The 21,113-nt window shown below is 42.0% G+C and overlaps 1 protein-coding gene across 1 annotated transcript; it reads right to left on the reverse strand.

The window, feature by feature from the left end:
* Nucleotides 1–1,248: 1,248 nt before the first annotated feature.
* Nucleotides 1,249–18,722, reverse strand: LOC101530250 (probable small intestine urate exporter). Its single transcript, XM_058670266.1, has 12 exons — nucleotides 18,618–18,722; nucleotides 18,009–18,135; nucleotides 15,056–15,246; nucleotides 14,527–14,760; nucleotides 14,356–14,443; nucleotides 13,846–13,932; nucleotides 11,317–11,435; nucleotides 11,034–11,195; nucleotides 4,155–4,287; nucleotides 3,927–4,074; nucleotides 3,008–3,098; nucleotides 1,249–1,383 (listed from the first exon to the last, which is right to left on the reverse strand). The coding sequence occupies exons 1-12, from the start codon at nucleotides 18,720–18,722 to the stop codon at nucleotides 1,249–1,251; spliced, it is 1,620 nt and encodes a 539-aa protein (XP_058526249.1).
* Nucleotides 18,723–21,113: the final 2,391 nt, after the last annotated feature.

The following is a 21,113-nucleotide window of genomic DNA, read 5'->3' on the forward strand; positions in this document are numbered from 1 at the left end:
CCCTGAGGCAATCTGAAGCCCCCAGTCCCTCATCTGGAGACCAGGGTGGCATGTCCCAGACCACCCAGTATTTCCTGCCTATGCCACCTATTTAAAAAAACCAGAATATGCAATTATGCTGGCACACTAATTTAGTTAACACAAATTTGGCATTAGCCAGGCCCAGAATGCCCACCAGCTACTGGCTGCTTTTCTCCCAGAGGTGTAACACTTGCGAAGGTACAAAACACTCAAATTGCCTAAAGCTGGAGAAGTTTGAATATTTTTGCTGTCTCTGTTGTCCCCTAATATCTGCTTAGAACTCAGTGAAAGCAAACACACCATGCACAATGTTCAGACATTTGGAATAGGCTCAAGTAAGTGCAGTCTTGCATTTATTCATGACATTTTAGGTGAATGAGGTGAACCATGATTAAGGACCACTGAATGGGGAGTAGGATTCCAAGACAAAGGAGGATAAAAGGGCACACAAGATGGAGATGACAGCATGAAGGTAAAGAGAGAGAAACTGGGAAGGGCCCATTCTCAAAAATGCAGAGGATATGCCCATGTCCACAAGACAGGTATGGGGTTGAGATGGCCCGAATTAAAGTGAGAGTGAGGGATCTGATGCTGGAGAGCCCCAGTGCAGTCCAGACATTCCAGAGGGGCTCAGTCACACAGCTAGGATCCAAGAAAGTGAATCATGTACAAGAGTTGACAGTCAGTCCTCTTCCTACATTAGCTGTAGGAAGGTTTGTTCTGTTTGTTATGATTAGTTTATTTTTCATTCTTCCATCTTTGTCATTCTTCATGTAGGTAGTCCCCCTCCCTTTGCCAACTCTCCAGATAGCTGGCCCTGTATCACATCTCACTCGATGTAACATAACTTCACCTGATCTGGCCTCTTAAAAATCATGATGCCTCTTGATGTTTTAGATTTTCTTCTTTGGACCCTCTCTTCTTGGGATTTTCATTCCTCACTCCCATGGTTTCAGCTTTTGCTTCTGCTTTGCTCAGAAACTGTCCTCCAGCTCCTGAGAGACCTGTAGAGACCTCACACAAATTCAGACAGGAGCTTACTGAGATAGCCTTTTTTCCTCCTGGAAAAATTACTGGGTATAACAAATTTTCCGTATGACATCTCCAAGGCCTCTTAGAAGACATTAGAAACAACTTCAGTTCCAGTTAAGTCAATCAGTGGAACAGATATACAAGGGAAATGTGTGCAGGAAGAACCAACTGCAAGGATCTTCTTACCTGATTTTCTCACAAGCGAGTGAGTGTTTCCTCTTTAGCCCAATCCTGCTCTTGTGCTTGGCCAAAAATAAGGTAGAAGATCAAGCCAACTATGTTAATGGCAGATGAGATGAGGAAGACGTTTCTCCATCCCAACTCTGAATCCTGGAGGCAGAAAAATCCAAATTATTAAGAATCATCAAATGCCTATCCCTCCTGGTTCATAGAGGCTGTGGATGCATAGATCCCCAAATGCAACTGGGATCTGAGAGTCTTCCTCATTGCTCTTGGAATGTGCTAGTACCCTTCTGCGATGAGACCTGTGTTCTGGCTGTCTCCTCAGCTGGAATGCTCCCAGCTAAGACACCCACCTGTCTAAGTCCCTCACTTTTTTCCAGCCTTTGCTTAATTCTGTTTTTTTTTTCACAAGTCTTTCCTTGATCATATTTAAATTGAGATTCTTCCCTGTTTTATACCTTATTCTGCTATTTTCTCATCACTTATCATCAGAAGGAACTTTGGCTTTTCTTATTTAGTGAAATTGTACACAACACTCTTGCATAATGAATGAATTAAAAAGTTACAGACAAAACTATATCAGCTGGAGATATTTTTAAAGCTACAATTTCTTGACAATATATAGTCAATGACATAAAGAGAATTAATGCTTCTCTTCAAACAGCACTAGGAATTTCATTTTATTAAAAATAGCATTTCCAGGACTGGCATTTGGTGAAATAGGTAATATTCCACTTGTGATGCCAGCATCCCACATTAGAAGGCCTACATTTGAGTTTTGGCCATGCTTCTGCTTTCAGCTTCCTACTATTGCACACCCTGGGATGCAGACGTCGATAAGTGAAATGGTTGAAGCTCTTCCATCCACGTAAAACACCTAGACGAAGTGCCTGGATCCCGGTTTTGGACTGACAGAACTACAGCTGATACGGGCATTTATGGAGGGAGTCAGTTGACTAAAGATACTTTTTTTTCCCTCTCTGTCTCCTTCTCTCATCTCTTCTTTCAAATAAATAAATATTTTGAACACCTTTTCAAATATACCGTTCTTACACTAATCTACACTCACTTTCCTGATTTACTTCTGGGAAACAACAGGAAAGTTTAAGAATAGTGTACAAATGTTACATATGTTTTTCTTCAAGTCTATCTCAATGACATACTTTTAAAAATGCCCAAGTCTTCAAATGATTTATTGATCATAGTATGTTAAATACGTGTTTCAGGATGGAAGACTAAAAGCACCATATAAACAATATTTCTCAGCAGAGCATCTACACTAACATGGCACTTTCACCTTGGCATACATTCAACATCCTGGCTTATTTATTCTATAAAATTTGTAGGCTTATCTAAAGAGTAAATCATATTTGTCAATATTTGACAATATTTAAATATTAAATATTTAAATGTTAAAAGTCTAAATCCTGAGAAATCTCTCTGTTTCTAGCAAACCAGGGTGATGGTCCACTCTATAGAAGAAATGGTATGAACTCTGCCCTAACAGAGCTAGAAACTCATTCCCATAAAGACACACACAGCACAGACTTGTAACAGACTTATAACACTGAGTATTGTCTCTCACTCCACATCTGGCAATTTTCCTAAGCAAAGTAAATGGTACAAGTGAGGGCATATCAAGTATTCAAGGTTCTTGACTTTGTACTTGAAACACATTGCCGAGAGAATGTAACTACCCTTAATCTGATTTTTTTTATTGAGTGACTTCTATATGTTTCACATAAGAATATTCATCAGAATATAGACTCACCTGATTGATTAAAATTCCAGCAACAGTGGGAGCAATGGCTCCATCTATGAACACAAATACTTGAAAGAATCCCTTGAGAAAGCTGGTGTACCTGTTGGTGAGGGAGGAGAACACAGACATTCCCAAGTAAGCAGAGAGTTATTCTTGGTTCATCTGTTGTGGCTTTGTGTCTATCTCTGGGCACCTATAATTGTGCTGACCCTTGGTTAAACCTAAACAAAATTCACAGACCAAGGCACAATTTAATTATGTGCTAAAATGCAAGATTTCCAAGAGGCTTTTTGTACTAACTGATCAATATTGCTTATTTTTCATGTAGAATGCTCATTTGAACCTGGTTTGTGTGTTTGCTTGGTTATTGATTGATCCTGCTCCTATAAGCTTGTTTGGGGGTATAAAGAAACATTTTCATGAGAAATTTACTTTCTGAAACAAAGTAGCTCAAATATATCTTAGTGGTGCTTTTCTTAAAATGAAGTATGCTTTGTTAGACTGTACAGGACCCTGGAGCTATAGTTGGAAGATTTATTCTACTCTGTATGTGCATCCAGTGGAGGTAACTATTTCTGCTATGATTCTGTGTCCTTGCCCTTCATTAAATCCTTCCATGAGGAAATACTGCAGCTCCTCATGACTCCATTTGCTCCCGAGTACCCTATGACTGCCACAGTCCCTAACACAGATGTGTGTGTGTCTCCACCAGTTGAGCTATGAACATGGCTACCGCTTTCTCTTTTTGCACTTGGAAATACCAAATTTGCCATGATCAAACAAGCTCCAGGTCCCTTGCAGGAGTGATTTGAAGTAGGAGCATTCTCATTTCCTGTGACATGTGGCACATGTCTCAAGTTTCCTGGTTGTGAGATATAGGGTTTCTGGACCTGCAATGAGAATATAGGAAGAAGACAAAGAGTCCTACCGAGGAGCAATATCTATGAAGTTCACAATAGATCCTGATTGACTGAGGTTACCAAGGAGATTAAGCAACAGCAAGAAGATGATGGTGGCGCTCAGGCTGAATCGGACCCAGTGCAGAGACATGAGAAGTGCAGATGAGCTGAGAACCCCTGAGACAGAAGAACACATAGAGCGAATTGGATGCTGCCTGAGTATTTCACACCCAATCCATATCCATCTTGTAGCTTACCTATGGCAGTGAAGAGTTTCCTGATGGTGGCGAGTGCAAGAATTCTTCTGGAGAGGAGAAAGTCAGCCAAGAGACCTCCAAGGAGAATTCCAATATAGCCACCAATGCATGGCAGTGACGACAGGATCCCACTCTGAGGACAATAGACGAGGTGAATGTGTGTGTCCTCACTACTCAGCATCACACAGACTGACTTCTGAAGGGATGTTCGCACCTGTGGCTTCTCTTTATATACAAATAATTTCTTTTTTTTTTTGTCTTTTAAAGATTTTTTTATTTTTATTACAAAGTCAGATATACAGAGAAGGAGAGACAGAGAGGAAGATCTTCCGTCCGATGATTCACTCCCCAAGTGAGCCGCAACGGGCCGGTGCACGCCAATCTGATGCCGGGAACCAGGAACCTCTTCCAGGTCTCCCACACGGGTGCAGGGTCCCAAGGCATTGGGCCGTCCTCAACTGCTTTCCCAGGCCACAAGCCGGGAGCTGGATAGGAAGTGGAGCTGCGGGGATTAGAACCGGCGCCCATATGGGATCCCGGGGCATTCAAGGCGAGGACTTTAGCCGCTAGGCCACGCCTCCGGACCCTACAAATAATTTCTTGTACTTGTTTTTTGATTTTTATTTTGATGATTTTTACATAGTTAATTCGAGTGGTAAAGGTCAAGGGCTACAAGAAGATGGGTAAGAACATTGTTTTCACAGTCTCGTTTTTTCCTTCCTGGGTCTGGGGGGAGTAGGGAAAAAAGGGGAGAAGCCACATCTAGCCTCCCAAAAGCCTCTGCGCCCTGGGATGGAGGACAGCCACCCAATACCACCCCAGGGTCCCCAGTGTGGGACATGCTCTTGAGGGTTCTGCTCAAGAGGCTTTAATATGTAAAAAATTCTGAATTGCTGCCAATCTCGCCACTCCAAAACGATGAAATCTCTTCAGAATCCACTGGTTGATATAGTCCACCTTAGAGTCTCCATTTGCCCAGATATTCAATGCCAACACTTGGCTGGGGTAGTTGATTAATCTGTTCTGTCCTCTGTTATGGCACCAGGTGTTCTCTAAACACTTCAATGTACTGCCGTATCCTCCATGTGCACCTGGACATGCTGTCCACTGCTCCATCTAGGCCACTGAGGAGGCCCAGCTCTGACTCATGCACTCCACGGTCAGACTATGAAACCTGCAATGCTGTCCATGGATGGGGTTCTAAGTCCAGGAATTCAACTGGGGGGGTCACCAAAGAAACTTAATCTATGGTGATCCCAGACCTGATTCTTGGTTGTGCTTGCCAATACAGGATCTGGCACAGTCTGTCACCCCAATCAGTGTATACACATGCTGGTGGTTTTAATTCCTGGGTCAGTTCTGTCTCCAGCCCTGTGTTATACACAAACCAAAGGGTGTTGCAGCCCAGCCCAATCCTGCCCTTGGCCCTCACGCAAACCAGTGAGAGCTGCAGCTTAGTCAGAGCAACCCACAATAACCCCCACCAGGCCATCACCCTATCCTGATTCCCGTGCTTGCCAGTATGTACAGCAGACTGGTCCAGTTTGTCCCATATCCCATTCAGCTCTCATACATGTCAATGGGCATTGAAGTCTAGTTCAGCCCAACTAGCCCCACTATACAGCCCACACACATGCCAGCAGGTGCCACTCTCACTCAGTCTAGCCATTCCTTCCCCAGTCCTGGTTCTTACGCTTACCAGTTGGAGTGGCAACCAGAGAGGGAGATGCCCACTATTTCCCTACTGTGCCCACTTGCACTCCCGATTCTTGCACTCTTCAGGTGGTTCTGCAGTTTAACTTGACAGAATTTGCCCCCTGTACCAGTGCCGTCAGCTGATGCTGCAGCAAAACACGACCAACCCACACCTACTCTGAACCAGTTGGAACAGTCAGCCCAGCTTGGCTTTCCCCTGATTCAGCTTATATGAGGCCAATGTGAGTGGTAACCCTGTCCAGCCTGGTCTGCCCTTATCCCAACTCTCATACTCACCAGTGCAAGTGGTGGTCCAGCAGGGGAGCTCCCTGCAGCCCCCCTACCCAGTTCATCCCCTCCACTCCTAGATCTCACATGTGCTGGGTGGGTGCTGTAGCCTTGTTGGGCATGTCCTGCCCTTACTTCTGCATTTGCTAGTGGGTGCTGTAGCCTGGCCGGGCCCAGCCCACCCCCAATTCCAGCTCTTGCTGGTGGGGCTACAGCCTAGCCCCAGCCCAGCCAGCACCCAGTCCAAGCTTTCATGTGACTGGCTTGTGTTGCAGCACAGCCTGGCATGATCCACACTCCATTCTAGTGCTCTGATTCACCAGCAGGTGAAATGAACTGGTCCAGCCTGATTCACCCCTGACCTGTGCCAAAAGTATGCCAGTGGCTACCACTGTATTACCTGGCCTGGTCTGGGCTGTTCCCTATCATAGTTCTTACACCCATTTGCAGGGAATGTGTTCTAACAGAGGAGTTTCCCAAGCTGCTCCATCGGAACCTTTTCCAATGCCAGATTTCATGCACATTGGTGGGTCCATGAGCCAGCCCTACTCAGCCCACCTTCTGTCCTAGCAGGAACAGTAGCCTTTCCTGACCAGTCCTCACCCATTCTGGTTTTTACTGTGTTACAGCCCAGCCAAGCCTGTTCCAGACCCAGGCAACAGCTCACACACAGCTCAGTAGGGGCAGAGACCTAGCTCAGCCCATCCTACACCAAACCTGGTTCTCACAAGCATCAGTGGGTGTTGGAGTCTAGCCCAGTCTGTTGCACCCCAGACCCAGTTCACAAACTGGTAAAGTGTACCGAGGGACACTGCAGCCATGTTCAGCCCAGATAGAATACACCACTCTGGCCCTCACACTCACCAGTGGGAACCACAACCCAACCAAGGCATCTGCTTTGCTTCCCAACCAGGCCTGTTCCCAGCCATAGATTTTGCACATGCCAGTGGTTGCTCTTATCCAGCTCGGCATAATGCCTCCCCTGTCTCGGCCTTTGCCTTTGGATGCTATAGTTGGCCTAACCTGGCTTGGCCCCAGTCCCACTCTCACTGGAAGGTGTTGGGACCTATCCCTGCTCAGTTTGTTCCCATCTCTGGCTAATGCAAACCAGTAGATGTGACAGCCTAGCCCAGCATGATTCGCACTCCAACCTGGTTTCTGCACTTGCTGGTGAGCTAAGGTTTGCTAGGCCCTTGCCCAGGTTAGCCTGCCCCTCCATCTTGGTCTTCTATGAGCTGGCAAGTGTAGCCCTTCCCACCTCACACCCTATTTCAGGATGCACATGCAGGTGCTGCACCATGGACCTGTCCAGACTATTCTCTGTCCCTGTACCAGTGAGTGCTGGCAGGTTTCATGGTCACGCCTAGCTCAGCTCATCACCACCTCAACTCGAACTAAGCAGTGGGACTTGCATTTCCACAGGCTTTGGCCCACATATCTCCCACAGAATCTACTCCCAGACCTGGTTCTCTTGTGTACTGAGATCTAGTCCTGCCAGACAGGCCCCCAACCCTAGCTTTTGTATGGCTTGGCATGTGGTGTTCAGCAATGTTCCACTGTAACAAGCCCAACTCAGGACTCCCATGTGGGCTGGTGAATCAGTCTGACCCATAAAGGTCTTCCAGTCTCTCCCCTCCAAACCACCAGGTCTCAGTCCCCTCACTTTGCAAGTACAAAGGCCTTATCATTGGGTTTTCCTCAGGATTCAGTACTCACCTACATGTATGGTGGCCTTATCCATGGATGACCCTAGGCAAATATTCCACACTCCCCAAACCCCAGAGCTCATTGTCAGGTAGCCCACAGGTACTACCTGGCGTCATTGGTGCTGTGGCTCTCCACAAACTCAGGATTTACCCACCACTTAGCAATGGTGGATAGGGAGTTAGGATCCCAAGCCAGAACCCTTATTTGGCACGGATTCCCCTAGCCACAGCTACATGGCTTGAAATTCAGACACTCGTGACTCTGGTCAGACTTACCTGGACTCTGCCCACCAACATGGTTACAAATCATTTTTTATATAAAGTCCTGCACTACTGGAATGATCCAAGATTACATTAATGCCTGGGAAAATATAGGCATATAACTCATCTTGCAAAAAATGATTGTCGTCCTAATCTAAAATTCCAAAATTCAGTGGAGAATAGATATTTGAAAGAGGAAAATACAGCAAGAAATTAACCAAAGAGTACAAACTACTTAAGAAAAAAGGTAAATGCCTCCTAAGTGTTAACAATTACAACCTCACTTGTAACAAAACACAAGCAATACTGAAGAGACATATTTCTTTTTATTGAGCAAACTAGCGAAGAACTAGAAGATTTTCAACAGGCTCTGCAGGTAGGTACTCTCTATAAACACACACTCAGTGTGTGAGAGAGAGAGAACAGGGACAATTTTCACTTATTGTAAATATGAAAATTTATAGGATATTTCACCCTTTGATTCATCAACCTGATATACAAAAAATGATTTTACAGAAACACTCCTAAAAATGCCTGCCTGATGGATGAAGCATTTTTTTCTTCACTGTAGCATTGCTCAAAGCTTAGAAATAATCCAACTATTTGTCAGTAAGTTTCTCACGTTGAAAGAAAAAAATCTCCATGGCATATTTAATGTCAAAAACATGGTTAATACAGGAAGTTAATACAGGAAGTCAGAAGTTTAGTGGAAAATAGAATTAAAAGATAAATTTGATGTAAAAAATATAAAAACATGGGCTTTTTAAATAATAAACATGCCCGTGAACTTTTTAAAGCACATTTATAAATAATAAGAGCACAATAACATATACATTTTTAACAGGAAAAAAATGGGAAAATAAGCTGTGGTTTAAAATAAATGATAACAATTATTTATGGAGTGGCCCAGGAGAGCAGGGCAATTAGAAACATAAATGAGAGTAAAGTGTTTTTTTTTTAAATACCATTTAGATCTTATTTTTTAAGAAATGTATTTATTTGAAAGAGAGAGCCACTGAAGAAGGAGAGGCAGAGGTAGAGATCATCCATTAGCTCGTTCACTGCCCAGTGGCTTTAACACTTCCTGGATTGTGCCAGTCTGAAGCAAGGAGCCTGGAGTTTTTTAAGAGGTACCCCATGTAGATACAAGAGCCCAAGGACTTGGCAGTCTTCTGCTGTACTCCCAGTGTGAACTGGATCAGAAGTAGTTCAACTGGGACACAGACATGGGTACATATCAGATGTTGACATTGCAGGCAGCAGGTTTACTTGCCAGGCCACAACAAAACCATTATAGTTTACTTTAATATAGTTCAATGTTCACTCTTGTTCTTACAATTCAATCACTAAGATAAATTTGATTTAAAGTTTCCTGCGATAGAAGATAACCCTGCATGCTATACAATCAAACAATTAGAAGGAGTAGCTGCTCAACTAATAAGTGCATCATCCTACAGATAATTAACCAGGGTCCTCAAGGTTAGATAACAGTCCAAGACTCTGGGCCTCCCCCATCCCTTTCTCCTCAGCTTGGGCTTCCTACCTGGTCCCACACCAGATGCTAACCACTTGCCACTTTGAAGTTTACAACATTGGACACCTAGCACTTTCACCTGGCTTTTCAGAACTTTCTTTGCACTGAACCTTTGCTTAGCAAATCTGGTTTCCTTGCTAGGAGACACCGATCCTCCTTGAGAAGACACACAAACACATTTCCTACCTGGGGCCTTCTGGTCTCAGGACCAACAGTCTGTACATGCATGGTCTCCAGAAACTACACTGCTGAGCTGGTCAGCTTTGTGTAAATCTCTTAGCACATGTCATCAGAGGAGCTCTCAATAGAATAAGCCTACTTTCTGAGTGCAGAAGGTGAGGGTGGGATAGTAAATAACTCAGTGGCTTTGTCACTAATCACTAATAGGTAATGACATCTGAAACACTCTTTGCCACTTTAAAGATATCCAACTAGGGGCTGGCATTTTCATTATCAGGTTAAGCCACTGCCTGTATCCCTGGCATCCCACATCAGAATGCCCATTCAACTCCCAGATGCCCCACTTCTTATCCTGCTTCATACTAATGCACCTGGGAAAGCAGCTCAGGTTCCTTGACCCCTGCCACCTCTTGAGATATCCTGAGAGATTCACATGTGGCTCCAGCTTCAGCCTGATGGTGCAACATTTTGGGAAATGAATCTGAAAATATTCTCTCTGTTACTATGCCTTTCCAATAAATAACGGTTAATTTTGTGTTTCCAAAAGACATTCATGGAGAAATTAAAAGGCTCTTGTCAGCTGATCAGAAAACCTGATCATGTTGTGAAAATTCAGCAAGCGGTTAAAATGTCAATTTTTCTGTTAAACTTAAGACACTTATTTTTAAATAGTCTATAATTTTTACACATGTCCTACTTGCTACTGTATGTCCTATTACTAATGTCTTATTTTCAATAGATGTTATCGTGGCTTCCTTATCAGTTTTCTCAAAGGTAGAATTTCTTTTGTCCATCTTTCATTGTTATTCCATCAGCAGAGTATCCTGTGTCCAAGTGTTAACTGAAATGCAGATAAAATTTGTGCTGGGCCCCTTAACAGTGTGACCAAGCTTACATTAATCTGATCCAGTCAATAGGAAATCACATTAAGAGCAATCAGAACCCACCCTGGCTCTCCTGCTTCTTTTTGTCTTCCCTACGGATCTTGCAGCGGCTCGGGGAGGTGGCTGGGAAACCTAGGTTAACCTAAATAAATCACCTTTATGCCTTAGCTCCAAAAAAAAAAAAAAGCAATCAGAATCCAAATTAACCTTGTTACTTTCCCTACATGGAGATCTGTGCCTAATCCCCTGAGTCCGTGACCATGCGACAAACAATGGAATATATAATGCAGTATTTAAACAGAAGAACAAGATGAACTTTCTCAGTACTTACATCTCTGACATTCATTTGAAGCACAGAGTTGATGTATGTTGGTGTGTATGACAATATTATTTGTATACTCCAGTATTGACAAATATAAGATACTAAGATGGCCCATAGTGGTAGAGATTTCATCATAGCTTTAATGGGAAGAGACCAGCCTGGCAAGTCATCCTGAAAGAAAGCACAGATCAGGATCCTTCCATCAAAGACAACAGCGTTGTGTAAAGGATCTCTTCACTGAGATGAATAGAGACAGAGACATAGGGAATTAGAAGGAAAGTTCTCCATGTACCTGATCAGCCAGTGAACATGCGATGTATCTCTTCTCATCAGCACGGATAAAGGGATGATCTCCAGGATCATCATAAGCAAGAAGAAACCAAAGAAGACAACAGACACACCCAATTCCACCTGGAAAAGAGGATCCCATTGGAGTTCTTCTAGTTAGCCTCTGCACAGAGACAATTCCAGTGGTTGACAAAATTACACCTCTGTCCATTCCTCCCTGCAGCTAGATCCTTTCATAATCCTGTTACAGCTGGACAAACTCTTCTATCATTTGACTTTGACCTACTGTCCCCATTTAACTTGCTTGTACCAGTAGAATGGGATAGTCACAAGCCCAGACATTAAGAACTACTGTTGTTTGGGGAAAGTAGGATGCCTTGGCCTTTAGAGAAGCAGTCTCTAGCTATTTCATTGTCCAGGGCAATGACTAGCATATAGAGACACACAGTCATGCTACAGGAGAATGAGTCAGTGATTGCTATTTTAAACCACTGAGCTTTTGAGGTAATCTTCTTTGAGGCATAACTCATGGTTACGATTATTATTACATCTGCCCTAAGTGTTGGAATATACCTACCATGCTCAAGTACCTATCATCAGCCCTCCTACTAGACTTGCTTCTGTGGTTTCTTTCCTCATTTAGACTTTTATTATGTTTCTCTTTTCCCAAAGTACTGAAGAGTTTGTAGCAGTACAGTAATAGGTGAAATTGATTACCCAGGTAATTTTTAAATATGAAATGAAATTAATAATCAATGGAGAAATTTTCTTTCCTATATACACTTTTACAGTGTTGAGGAATTCAAAACTATCAGTTTTGAGTTCAAAATATGACACATCATAAAATTCTATTCCATGGAACCTGTTTTATGATACAGCATATTAAGCTGCCACATATGATATTGACATCCAATTTGAACATCAATTCAAATTCTATCTGTTGCTCTTCCAACTCAGTTCTCTGCTACTTTGCTTAGAAATTTGACGGCCCAAGTCCTCCAGGCTTTGGCCTGACCCAGCACAGTCGTTCGGGGTGTGAAGTTACCACTTCTCTGTGTGTATGTCTTTCTGCCTCTTTATCTCTAAAAATACTTCTTTTAAGTAAATAAATAGATCTTTCTCTAAAATCCCTTTTGAATACTTAACAAAAACTTAAAGGCTTCTTTATATGGCTAGCTCATTATGTACACATTGCTTCACAATTGATGTCATCTGTTTTGCTAAATTTTAAGGATATTACTGCAAAGCCACATTTTGCTAACAGAACTTGAGCAAGTATGTAGTGTTAGATTTGAATCTTAGCAACGTTTCTCATTATGATTGGAATATATTAATGTTGACTCATTTTTTTGTTGACTCATTTTATGTACTTCCTACTGTTTCTCAAAATCTCGAACACAGTAGGGATCACTTTGAATACATTCTATGCTCTCTGAAGGTTGATATACTTGAACAATCTATTCAATTGTTTCTTTGAGGAATATTTTGACTAGATATTATAGGATCCATTGATCTAGGAAGATGATTCCAACACAAACATTACTGGAACTTAACTTAGGGACTAAGAGAATTTGTAGGTGGGATCTCAGAAAATGTTTCAAAATTTCACCAAATTGAAGGGATAAATACACTGGACAGATCCCCAGTGGTGATCAATGAAGGCACAATTGTGAAGTAGTAAAAGATTGCTTTGAGAACATTCCAAGTACTTCTGGAATCTTTCTGCAGCATCTTTCTGCGTATCATCTTCCTGGCGGAATTTCACATGGTTGACCCTTTGGTGCAATCATTCTCACTGGTTCAGATCCACTCACAACACTACTAAATCTATGATTAGGTCACATTCACACAATATGCTAGTAATTGGAATAATAAAAGGATTTTTAAAAAGATCTTTTTATTTTTGTTAAAAGGAAGAGTTATATAGAGAGAAGAAAAAACAGAGAGATTGAGAAACATCTTTCATTCACTGCTTCATTCCCAAGATGGTTCCAATGGTTAGAGCTGGAATGATCTAAAACCTGGAACCAGGAGCTTCTTCCAAACCTCCCACGTGGGTGGAAGTACCCAAGTACTTGGGCAATCATCCATTGCTTTCCAAGGCACATGATCATGGAGCTAGATCACAAGTGGACTCAAAATGATGCCCATTTGGGATGCTGGCACCATAGAAGGTGTTAAAAGAGCATGTTAAGTAACTAAGCATGACCAATACTATACTCCTAGCAAGATAAAATTTCAAGCCTTTTTGAAGGAAGAGTCCTTTCACTTCACATTAGAATCAAGAAAATGTTGTGATATCTTTAAAAGTCATAAGATTGTTTTAGCTGCCCACACAGCTACTGAAATTATGTGCCCTTTTACAAAACATGAAAACGACAAATTGATCAACAATGTTATTATCAATAGGAGCAGTATAGCCACCTGTATCTGTTAGAGTTTGGTACCAACAGATAAGTTGAATCACAGATATTAACCCAGCATCAGTATCATAAGTTAATACTCTGAGATTTTTAAAAAAGTACAAACTCACCAAAGATATAGAAGACATAAGGCCATCCTATGGTCTGGCAGATGAGACCACCCACAATGAGTACAAGAAACCATCCCAGCGCTGCACCTGAATAGAAGGTGTTAGAATGAAAGTGAGGGGCCAGTGTTGGCAGACTACATGCTTCCTAAAGTGCTGAACTGTGCGTCACTGAAGGCATGAACTTCAGTGCACCTGCTTCAATTCAAATCTGGTTCATCATGTTTTTTGATCTTCTACAGCAATGAGTCCATTTGTGTCTCAATTTTCTTGGGTGTTAAACACAAGTAATGTTCCATGTAACTGAATAATAAGATTGTTCTGAGAAAAAATGAAATTAATGTGCATAAACACAAGAATAAGTGGACACAGTAAGCATTCCACTTTAAGGTTTTATAACAAAAACTATGAAGACTAAGTGATGGGGATAAAAGATGTTGGTCATTTTTTATAAACCTTTGCTACAAGGTCTGGGACACAGTCGATATTAGGTGGAGATGAAGGGTTGATTACCTGATATAGCAATGCTGATGAGTTGACTCCTTTCTAGTGGGGGAGCCCATCGGACCCAAAGAGAATACTGACCTGTCAAAACCATATCCTAGAAGAGAACATCGCGTTTTTAGAAATGTGAGATCATTCTATAAGCCGTGTTTCATTTATACATGGAAAAGATCTTGGTACCTGTGCTATGCCTTGAATAACACGTACGGCAATGAGCGTGGCCACTCCAGCATCCGCTGACAATGGAATGAAAAACGACAGGACTGAAGTGATAAATAAGCCAACACCAACCACGTACTTGGCTCCAAGGACTCCGGCCACATAGCCAACAGGGATTGGAGCCACAAATGAGCCATAATAGAAGGAGCTGAGGATGATCCCTTGGATTTCAGGATTCCAGTCATATGTAGGAGCCTAGACAACAAAAAGAATTTCACTGTCTTTGCAGAGCTAACACCATTCACTGTGAGAATTTGAGAGGCAAACAAGAAAGGAGGGTGTCAGGTTTTTCAATTTCACTTCTCTTCAATTCTTATTTGGATTTCAATACCCTTAAATTATGTATCATGTTCTCACACTGCTCCCAACTCATCATTTGGATTAATAAAACTGTACTGGTTGAAAAAAAATCACACTATTTTTGCAAAACAATCCTTTAAGTAAAATTATTATGAGTCAGAGAAAGGAACCAAGATATCATTAACCTTACTATTGCCTGAACTTCTTCCTGAGTTGCATTCCAGTCATCCTGGGCATTCACAGAGGCATTGGGCTGGCCCTGCAGGGCTGTCTGGTTCACCATGGCTGTGATGGCGATGCTCAGGTTCGATTGTTGGGTGAGTATTGAAAAATTACAGATATGCAGGATGAGAGCGAGCCCATATCGGACTGAACAGAACCCTGAGACAAAAGGGACAAAACACCTTTAGATACGATGCTTATTCCTTCTCCATCTAAGTCCAGGAGTTGGAGAAGACCTGTTTCTATGTGGTGGGCAAACACTACCTCAGTGCATCAGGTAGACCTGCCTCCTGGGGGAAGATAAGGCAGATAGCACCCTCCCTGCAATATCTCCAAAGCACTCCTCAACAGAGACCCTGCACAACCCATCAGAGTAAACATACAGGAAGTGCTTTACAGGACCTTGGAATGAACTGATGAGAATGGGAATAGGAAGAAACAAATGAAGAGGAAGCCTTGTCCAGAAGCAATGCTTAGTTGATTATAAAGGGAGAACAGGAGAGAGAAAAGGTATAGGAAATAGTTCCTATGCACCTTACTTGAGCAGCTGGGGTATAACAAAGTGGCATTGATCTATAACATGGAAACATGGAAAATTAGCTTGCTGGAGGTCTGCGGAGGTGAATGTTAAAAGATAATGCTACAGCTAGATTGTGAAAGTATCTAAGCTTCGTCACAATCCTGTGAGCCTCGCTTGCACAACACATGCCCATGTACATCAGAGTTCTGGATTATCTTTTTGACTGAGGAGCCATGTTCATATTAGTTTGACAAGAGCCGTCCAGGCTGATTGCCTGTCTCTGAAGAGAAGAGGACTAACGTGTAGTGTGTGGTCACTGTCTTCAGTCACACCTGGAGGGGCCAGCACTACAATCTTCGGGTAGTGGTGTTCTTGCTGAATCTACTCTTCCTCACTTTTGACTTACATCCATGGCATTTAACTCTATGAGTTCATGCACTTATGTACAACTATTTACACTAGAATTTTGCTCACTGTCATATTGCTATGGCAAAATATATGTATAAAGGGTTGACACATTTATAGTGTTGTCTTCTCCTAGCCTACTCAGATATTCCATACTTTCGTTTGCCCAGAATGAAATTTTATCATTACGTTTAGTTGAATTCCAACAGGTTTCATAAAGTGATCTTGTGTTGTTTGTGCAACTCGGTACAATTTCCCTATGAATTTGGATTAACACCAATAATTTAAAACACATAACTTCAAATAGAAAAAAATATTATTTCAATTTCAAACATTTATTTCATTGACTTTAGTAATTTTATCATTTGCTTTTAAAAAAGATTTATTTATTTTTTATTTGAAAGTCAGATATACAGAGAGGAGGAGAGACAGAAACATTTTCCCCCGGATGATTCACTTCCCAAGCAGCCACAATGGTACAGAGCTGTGTCGATCCAAAACGAGGAGCCAGGAGCCTTTTCCAGGATCCCAAGGCTTTGGGTCATCCTCAACTGCTTTCCCAGGACACAAGCAGGAAGCTGGTGGGGGAAGTGGGGCTGCTGGGATTATAGCTGGCCCCATATAGGATCCTGGCACATGCAAGGCCAGGACTTTAGCTGCTAGGCTACTGTGCCAGGCCTCAATTTTATAATTTTCAGAGTAATACTAAAGAGGAGTGATGAGCTTGGCAGTCCTTTTGTGTCTGAATTTACACAAATGATTCTCATACCATACCATTATGAATGCCTCTGGTTCCCAGTGTGACACACATTAATTGTAATGAACTACCCACTCTATTTTAAAATATTTTAGAGAAAAATATTGATTTTTTTAAAAAAAAATTTTAACAGGCCTAGAGTTCATTTTTCACTGTACTCCAGTCCCAGTTTCTTTACTTTCAGCTGTGTCATCTTGGGCAAGTCGCTGAGATCCTGTGGTCTCTGTTCCTTAGCTGGAAAATACCTCAAGGTAAAATTCAATCAGCTCCTGAAATAGTTCCACAAGAACTATTAAATATATTTGACTAGCGTCACATTCAAAGAATGATGCCTTATTAAATATTTTTTAATGAAAAAGCATGACTTATTTTGCTATGACCTGACCTAGATTTTTGTGGTTAGTGTGTAAATATGTGCATTTATACATTGTTTTTGTCAAATTAGCTTTGTAAAAAAAAAAAAAAAGGCAACATTTTGCCAACCCAGTCTCTGATTTACAATATGTTAGGTAGATTGGCATTTCTTTTTTTTTTAATAACCTTATGATTTAGAAGAATTTCAGACTCAGAATCACTGAATAATCAGACATTGACATACTATGATAAAAAAGGAACTATCATATTCAGCTTTAACTCAGCTTTTAGTGTCTTTTTTCTGTCCAAAATCCATTTTTGGCATCATATTAGTTACCAAATCTCCTTGATCTCCTTCTGCCTGCAACACTTTCTCAGAAGTCCAGCCAGAAGGTGAAATATGTTAGCGACACTGGAATAGTGCAGTGGGAATAGTTTCCTCATTGTAACCTAGGTGGAAGTACATTTTAAAAATAATGTTGAGGATTTTAACTGAAAGAAATCCTGATATGAATGAGAAGAAGATGAAAGGGCAACTTATATGCTGCTGTAAAAAGAAAACCGACTCTGTCTGAGACAGGTTGGGTTTTACATGAGCAGAGATTTGAAAGGACAAGTGTTGCAGTTAAAATGTTATAAGCCAGGTTATTTTCCATGTTTAGAATATGCTCTGAACAGTAACATAACATACATTTATATACATTTACATAATATATACACTTGAAATGTCTTGGGAGGAGTAGAGCAATAATCAGAAAAAATAAACTGTGGCTCTAAAGCTTTTTGTGATAGGACAAAGACTACTACGTACGCAGCAAGAAAAAGGAAGGCAAGGCAGGTTGATACAAGCTTTAACCATGGTCAGATTCATCTGTATGATTTTACCTTTTCTAGAAGACTTCTCCTGAGTCAGCACCAAATTGTTGTCATTAGAAATATCTTGCACTGTGGTCTTGGCATCTACATCAGGACACATTTTGGTTCTGTCTCCCCAGGGACTGGCATTTACTTGCTGAAATGAGAATGTTAAGAATGCAAATGAAAACACGAACAGAAAAGTGCCTTATATCTCACGGGACATTGACCCAATCCTTCCTTACAAGAATTTGAAGGAAGTGCAGCTTTTTGCAGAAAAATGCTAGATTAGAGCTTAGGAAATACAACTGTTTAATTCGGTAGCTTGAGTATGGTCACCATTACCTTGGGTCTTAGAAAATGCTTCCCCAAAATGGAGGAGCTGGCTTGTATTTCCCTCAAAAATTGCAACATTATCCTAATTCTGTGTTTTCCTGTCTCTAAACAAATATTACCATGAGCTGAGCATAAAAATTTGAAAATATTAGCTGAAATTTCATTGGGAAATTTCCAATAGGTTAAGCAACCTGAAACACTCTCTTTTATAAATACCTAAATGTATCAGTTAAAACACAGAAAACATCCTTTCAACCAAAACATACATTTTTGGATATGATGAAAGGCAAAGGCATGTGCTACCTTATTAGTGACTGCAGCTTTGGGGTACGAGGTAGCCTCAGTTTCAGTGATAGAACTATTGAGGCCTGGTATTCTTAGGCTGTGAGTGATGTAGCTTAGGTCCATGCCGGGAGGGGGATTCTAAGGGAGATCCTAGTAGTGATCCAGAAGCCTGGAATGATTTCAGAATTTAGAGGTTCTGCCCATTGCAACAGGGAGACAGTGATAGCTCCCTATGTGGTCATGAGATCTAATGTGAAAATAAAGTGCCTTCCCAAAATACAAAAATTCGTATCTGCATTCTGGGGTATTGTGGACTGAAATTTACACTGTCTTTCCTAGGGAACTCATGCTTAGCTGAAAAACCAACTGAAGAATCAAGCCTCAAGTGACTAGATCAATACAGATCATACATAATTACTGCTCCCCTAAATTTGAGCTCAGACCCATTGTAAACATTCAGAGATATCCATCCCAAGAGCAACTCCTCTACACATGGCACAATTAAACTATTGGGAACTTCCAAAAATAGGAATAAAGTGATAAGGACATTGTATAAGTGAGCTTAAAAATGAGTGAGAAATAACATATGGCCCTCAAAGAGAATGTCAATAAATAGTTAGATTTAAGAAATAGACTATTTGAACTATAAGAGAAAAAACTGTGCTTTGAAATTAGACTAAATGACCAGCCATGTCTAATGCAAAAGCAATTTAAATATATGATAAGAGCTAAAAAATAATAGAAAATAAAACTCAATGAAATAGTGAAAAATTATTTTACAAAGTTAAGAAGCTGGACCCACTCTAGGCTGGACCCACTGAGGCAAAGGTTACACTGCTATGAGAAAAGCAGCTGATAGCTGGCAGGCATTCTGGGCCTGATTAATGCCAAATTTGTGTTACCTGTACCATTGTGCCAGTATAGCTACTCTTTTTTTTTCTGAGATAATATGGAGAAGGCAGGGAACACCAGCTGGGCACACTATCTGGGAACTGACACCCTGGCTTCCAAACCAGTGGGAGGGGGGCACTTCCCAGGGAAAGGGGTTCTGTGAACATATTGGAGCAGGAGAAGCTAAAGGTATATTTGTTATGAGAGGAATGCTTCTGGGGTTTTCCATGGACTGGTTCTCTGCACTTTCAGGTAAGTAAGAAATCTGAGACCAGGAAGAATACTGGAGGGCAAGTCTGGTCAGGCCAAGCTACCCATTCACATGTGAGACCAGGGATGGGCTAATTGGAATCACCCACCACCCACTAGAACATGCAAAATCTGGAACTGGGGGCAATGCCTACCTTGGCAGGGTCGCAGTACCTACCCATGAGTGTCAGAGCAAGAATGGGCCACAAGAGGCTGGTCTGTAGTACCCACCAGAACATAAAATAGCCAGCTCTGGGGGCAGATTCCTTAGCAGACTTTTGGACTTGCCTCTGTGGGATTATAGCACCCATTGGTTTGCACAGAGAACTTGGGGTGATAACAGGTTAAACTAGTCTGGGCCATGGAACTCACCTGACACTCGAGGGATCCAGGTCTGAGAAGATGCCAGGCAGGGCTGGGCTACAGCATCCTCCAGCACATGCAAATGTGGGAACTGAAGACAGACCATGCCAAGTAGGACCACAGCACCAGTCAGCATAAAATCTGATCCTGGAAGCAAGCCAGGTACAGGAACTCGAGGAACACCTCTACTCGGCTACTGCTTAAGCTGGTAAGTTTGAGAGCTGGGGCTGAGGCTGGCGATGCCATGCTGGTCTGTATCACTTTTCAGAATATGTATAAGCTGGGTCTGGGGGCAGACCAGTCTATAGCTCTCACTGGCACTAGTGAGGACCAGGAAGAGGTATAGGCCAGGCCAAGTTAGGCTGCAACACCCACCAGTTCACATGACTACTAGGGTGGGCCAGTCTGTGCTAGGCTGCCATACCCATAGGAAGCTGGTGAAACATGCTATAGCACCTGCTGGTGAATGTCAAAACTAAGGGCAGGCCATCTCAGACTGGGCCAAAGTGTATGCTGTGGTTGGGAATAGGACTTGTAGGGGAACTTCAGGGAACTCCCTGCTGGGTTGCTACTTACACTGGTGAGCATTAGAGCCGGGACTTGGAGCAAGTCAGTCTGGGGGTAGATCAGGCTGGCCTAGGCTGCTGCACTACCAGCACTCATGAATGGGTATGAGCCAGTTGGGCTAGAGCAAGACAACTGCTGGCAAATGCTGGGACTAGATGCAACTCATTGTTTTTTTGTTTTTTTGATTTTTTGTTGTTGTTTTTTGTTTTTACTTATTTATTTTTAAGAATAATCTTACTTAGTTACTTAAGGTACAAAGGGTCAAGGGCTACAGGAAAGTGCGTGATACCATTGTTTTCACACTAATATCATCAATTTTCCCCCTGTATCTGGGGTCAGGGCAGAAACAAAGGGAAAAGCCCCACCCAGCCTCCCACCCATCCCAGGTCCCCAATGCGAGATGTGCTCCCAGGGTCCTGCTCGATCAGTTTTGATAGTTCAACA

This window comes from Ochotona princeps, chromosome 1 (assembly GCF_030435755.1).
Source record: "Ochotona princeps isolate mOchPri1 chromosome 1, mOchPri1.hap1, whole genome shotgun sequence".
Taxonomy (NCBI): domain Eukaryota; kingdom Metazoa; phylum Chordata; class Mammalia; order Lagomorpha; family Ochotonidae; genus Ochotona; species Ochotona princeps.

Bases quoted from the DNA above. Each gene is read 5' to 3' on its own strand.
- LOC101530250 (XM_058670266.1), bottom strand. From the start codon at position 18,722: ATGGACCTAAGCTACATCACTCACAGCCTAAGAATACCAGGCCTCAAT. The intron at 14,761-15,055 runs GTAAGGTTAATG...TTTGTTGTCTAG, and splicing joins AGGAAGAAGTTCAGGCAATA to GCTCCTACATATGACTGGAA. The intron at 13,933-14,355 runs GTAATCAACCCT...CCTTCTATTCAG, and splicing joins CATCAGCATTGCTATATCAG to GTGCAGCGCTGGGATGGTTT.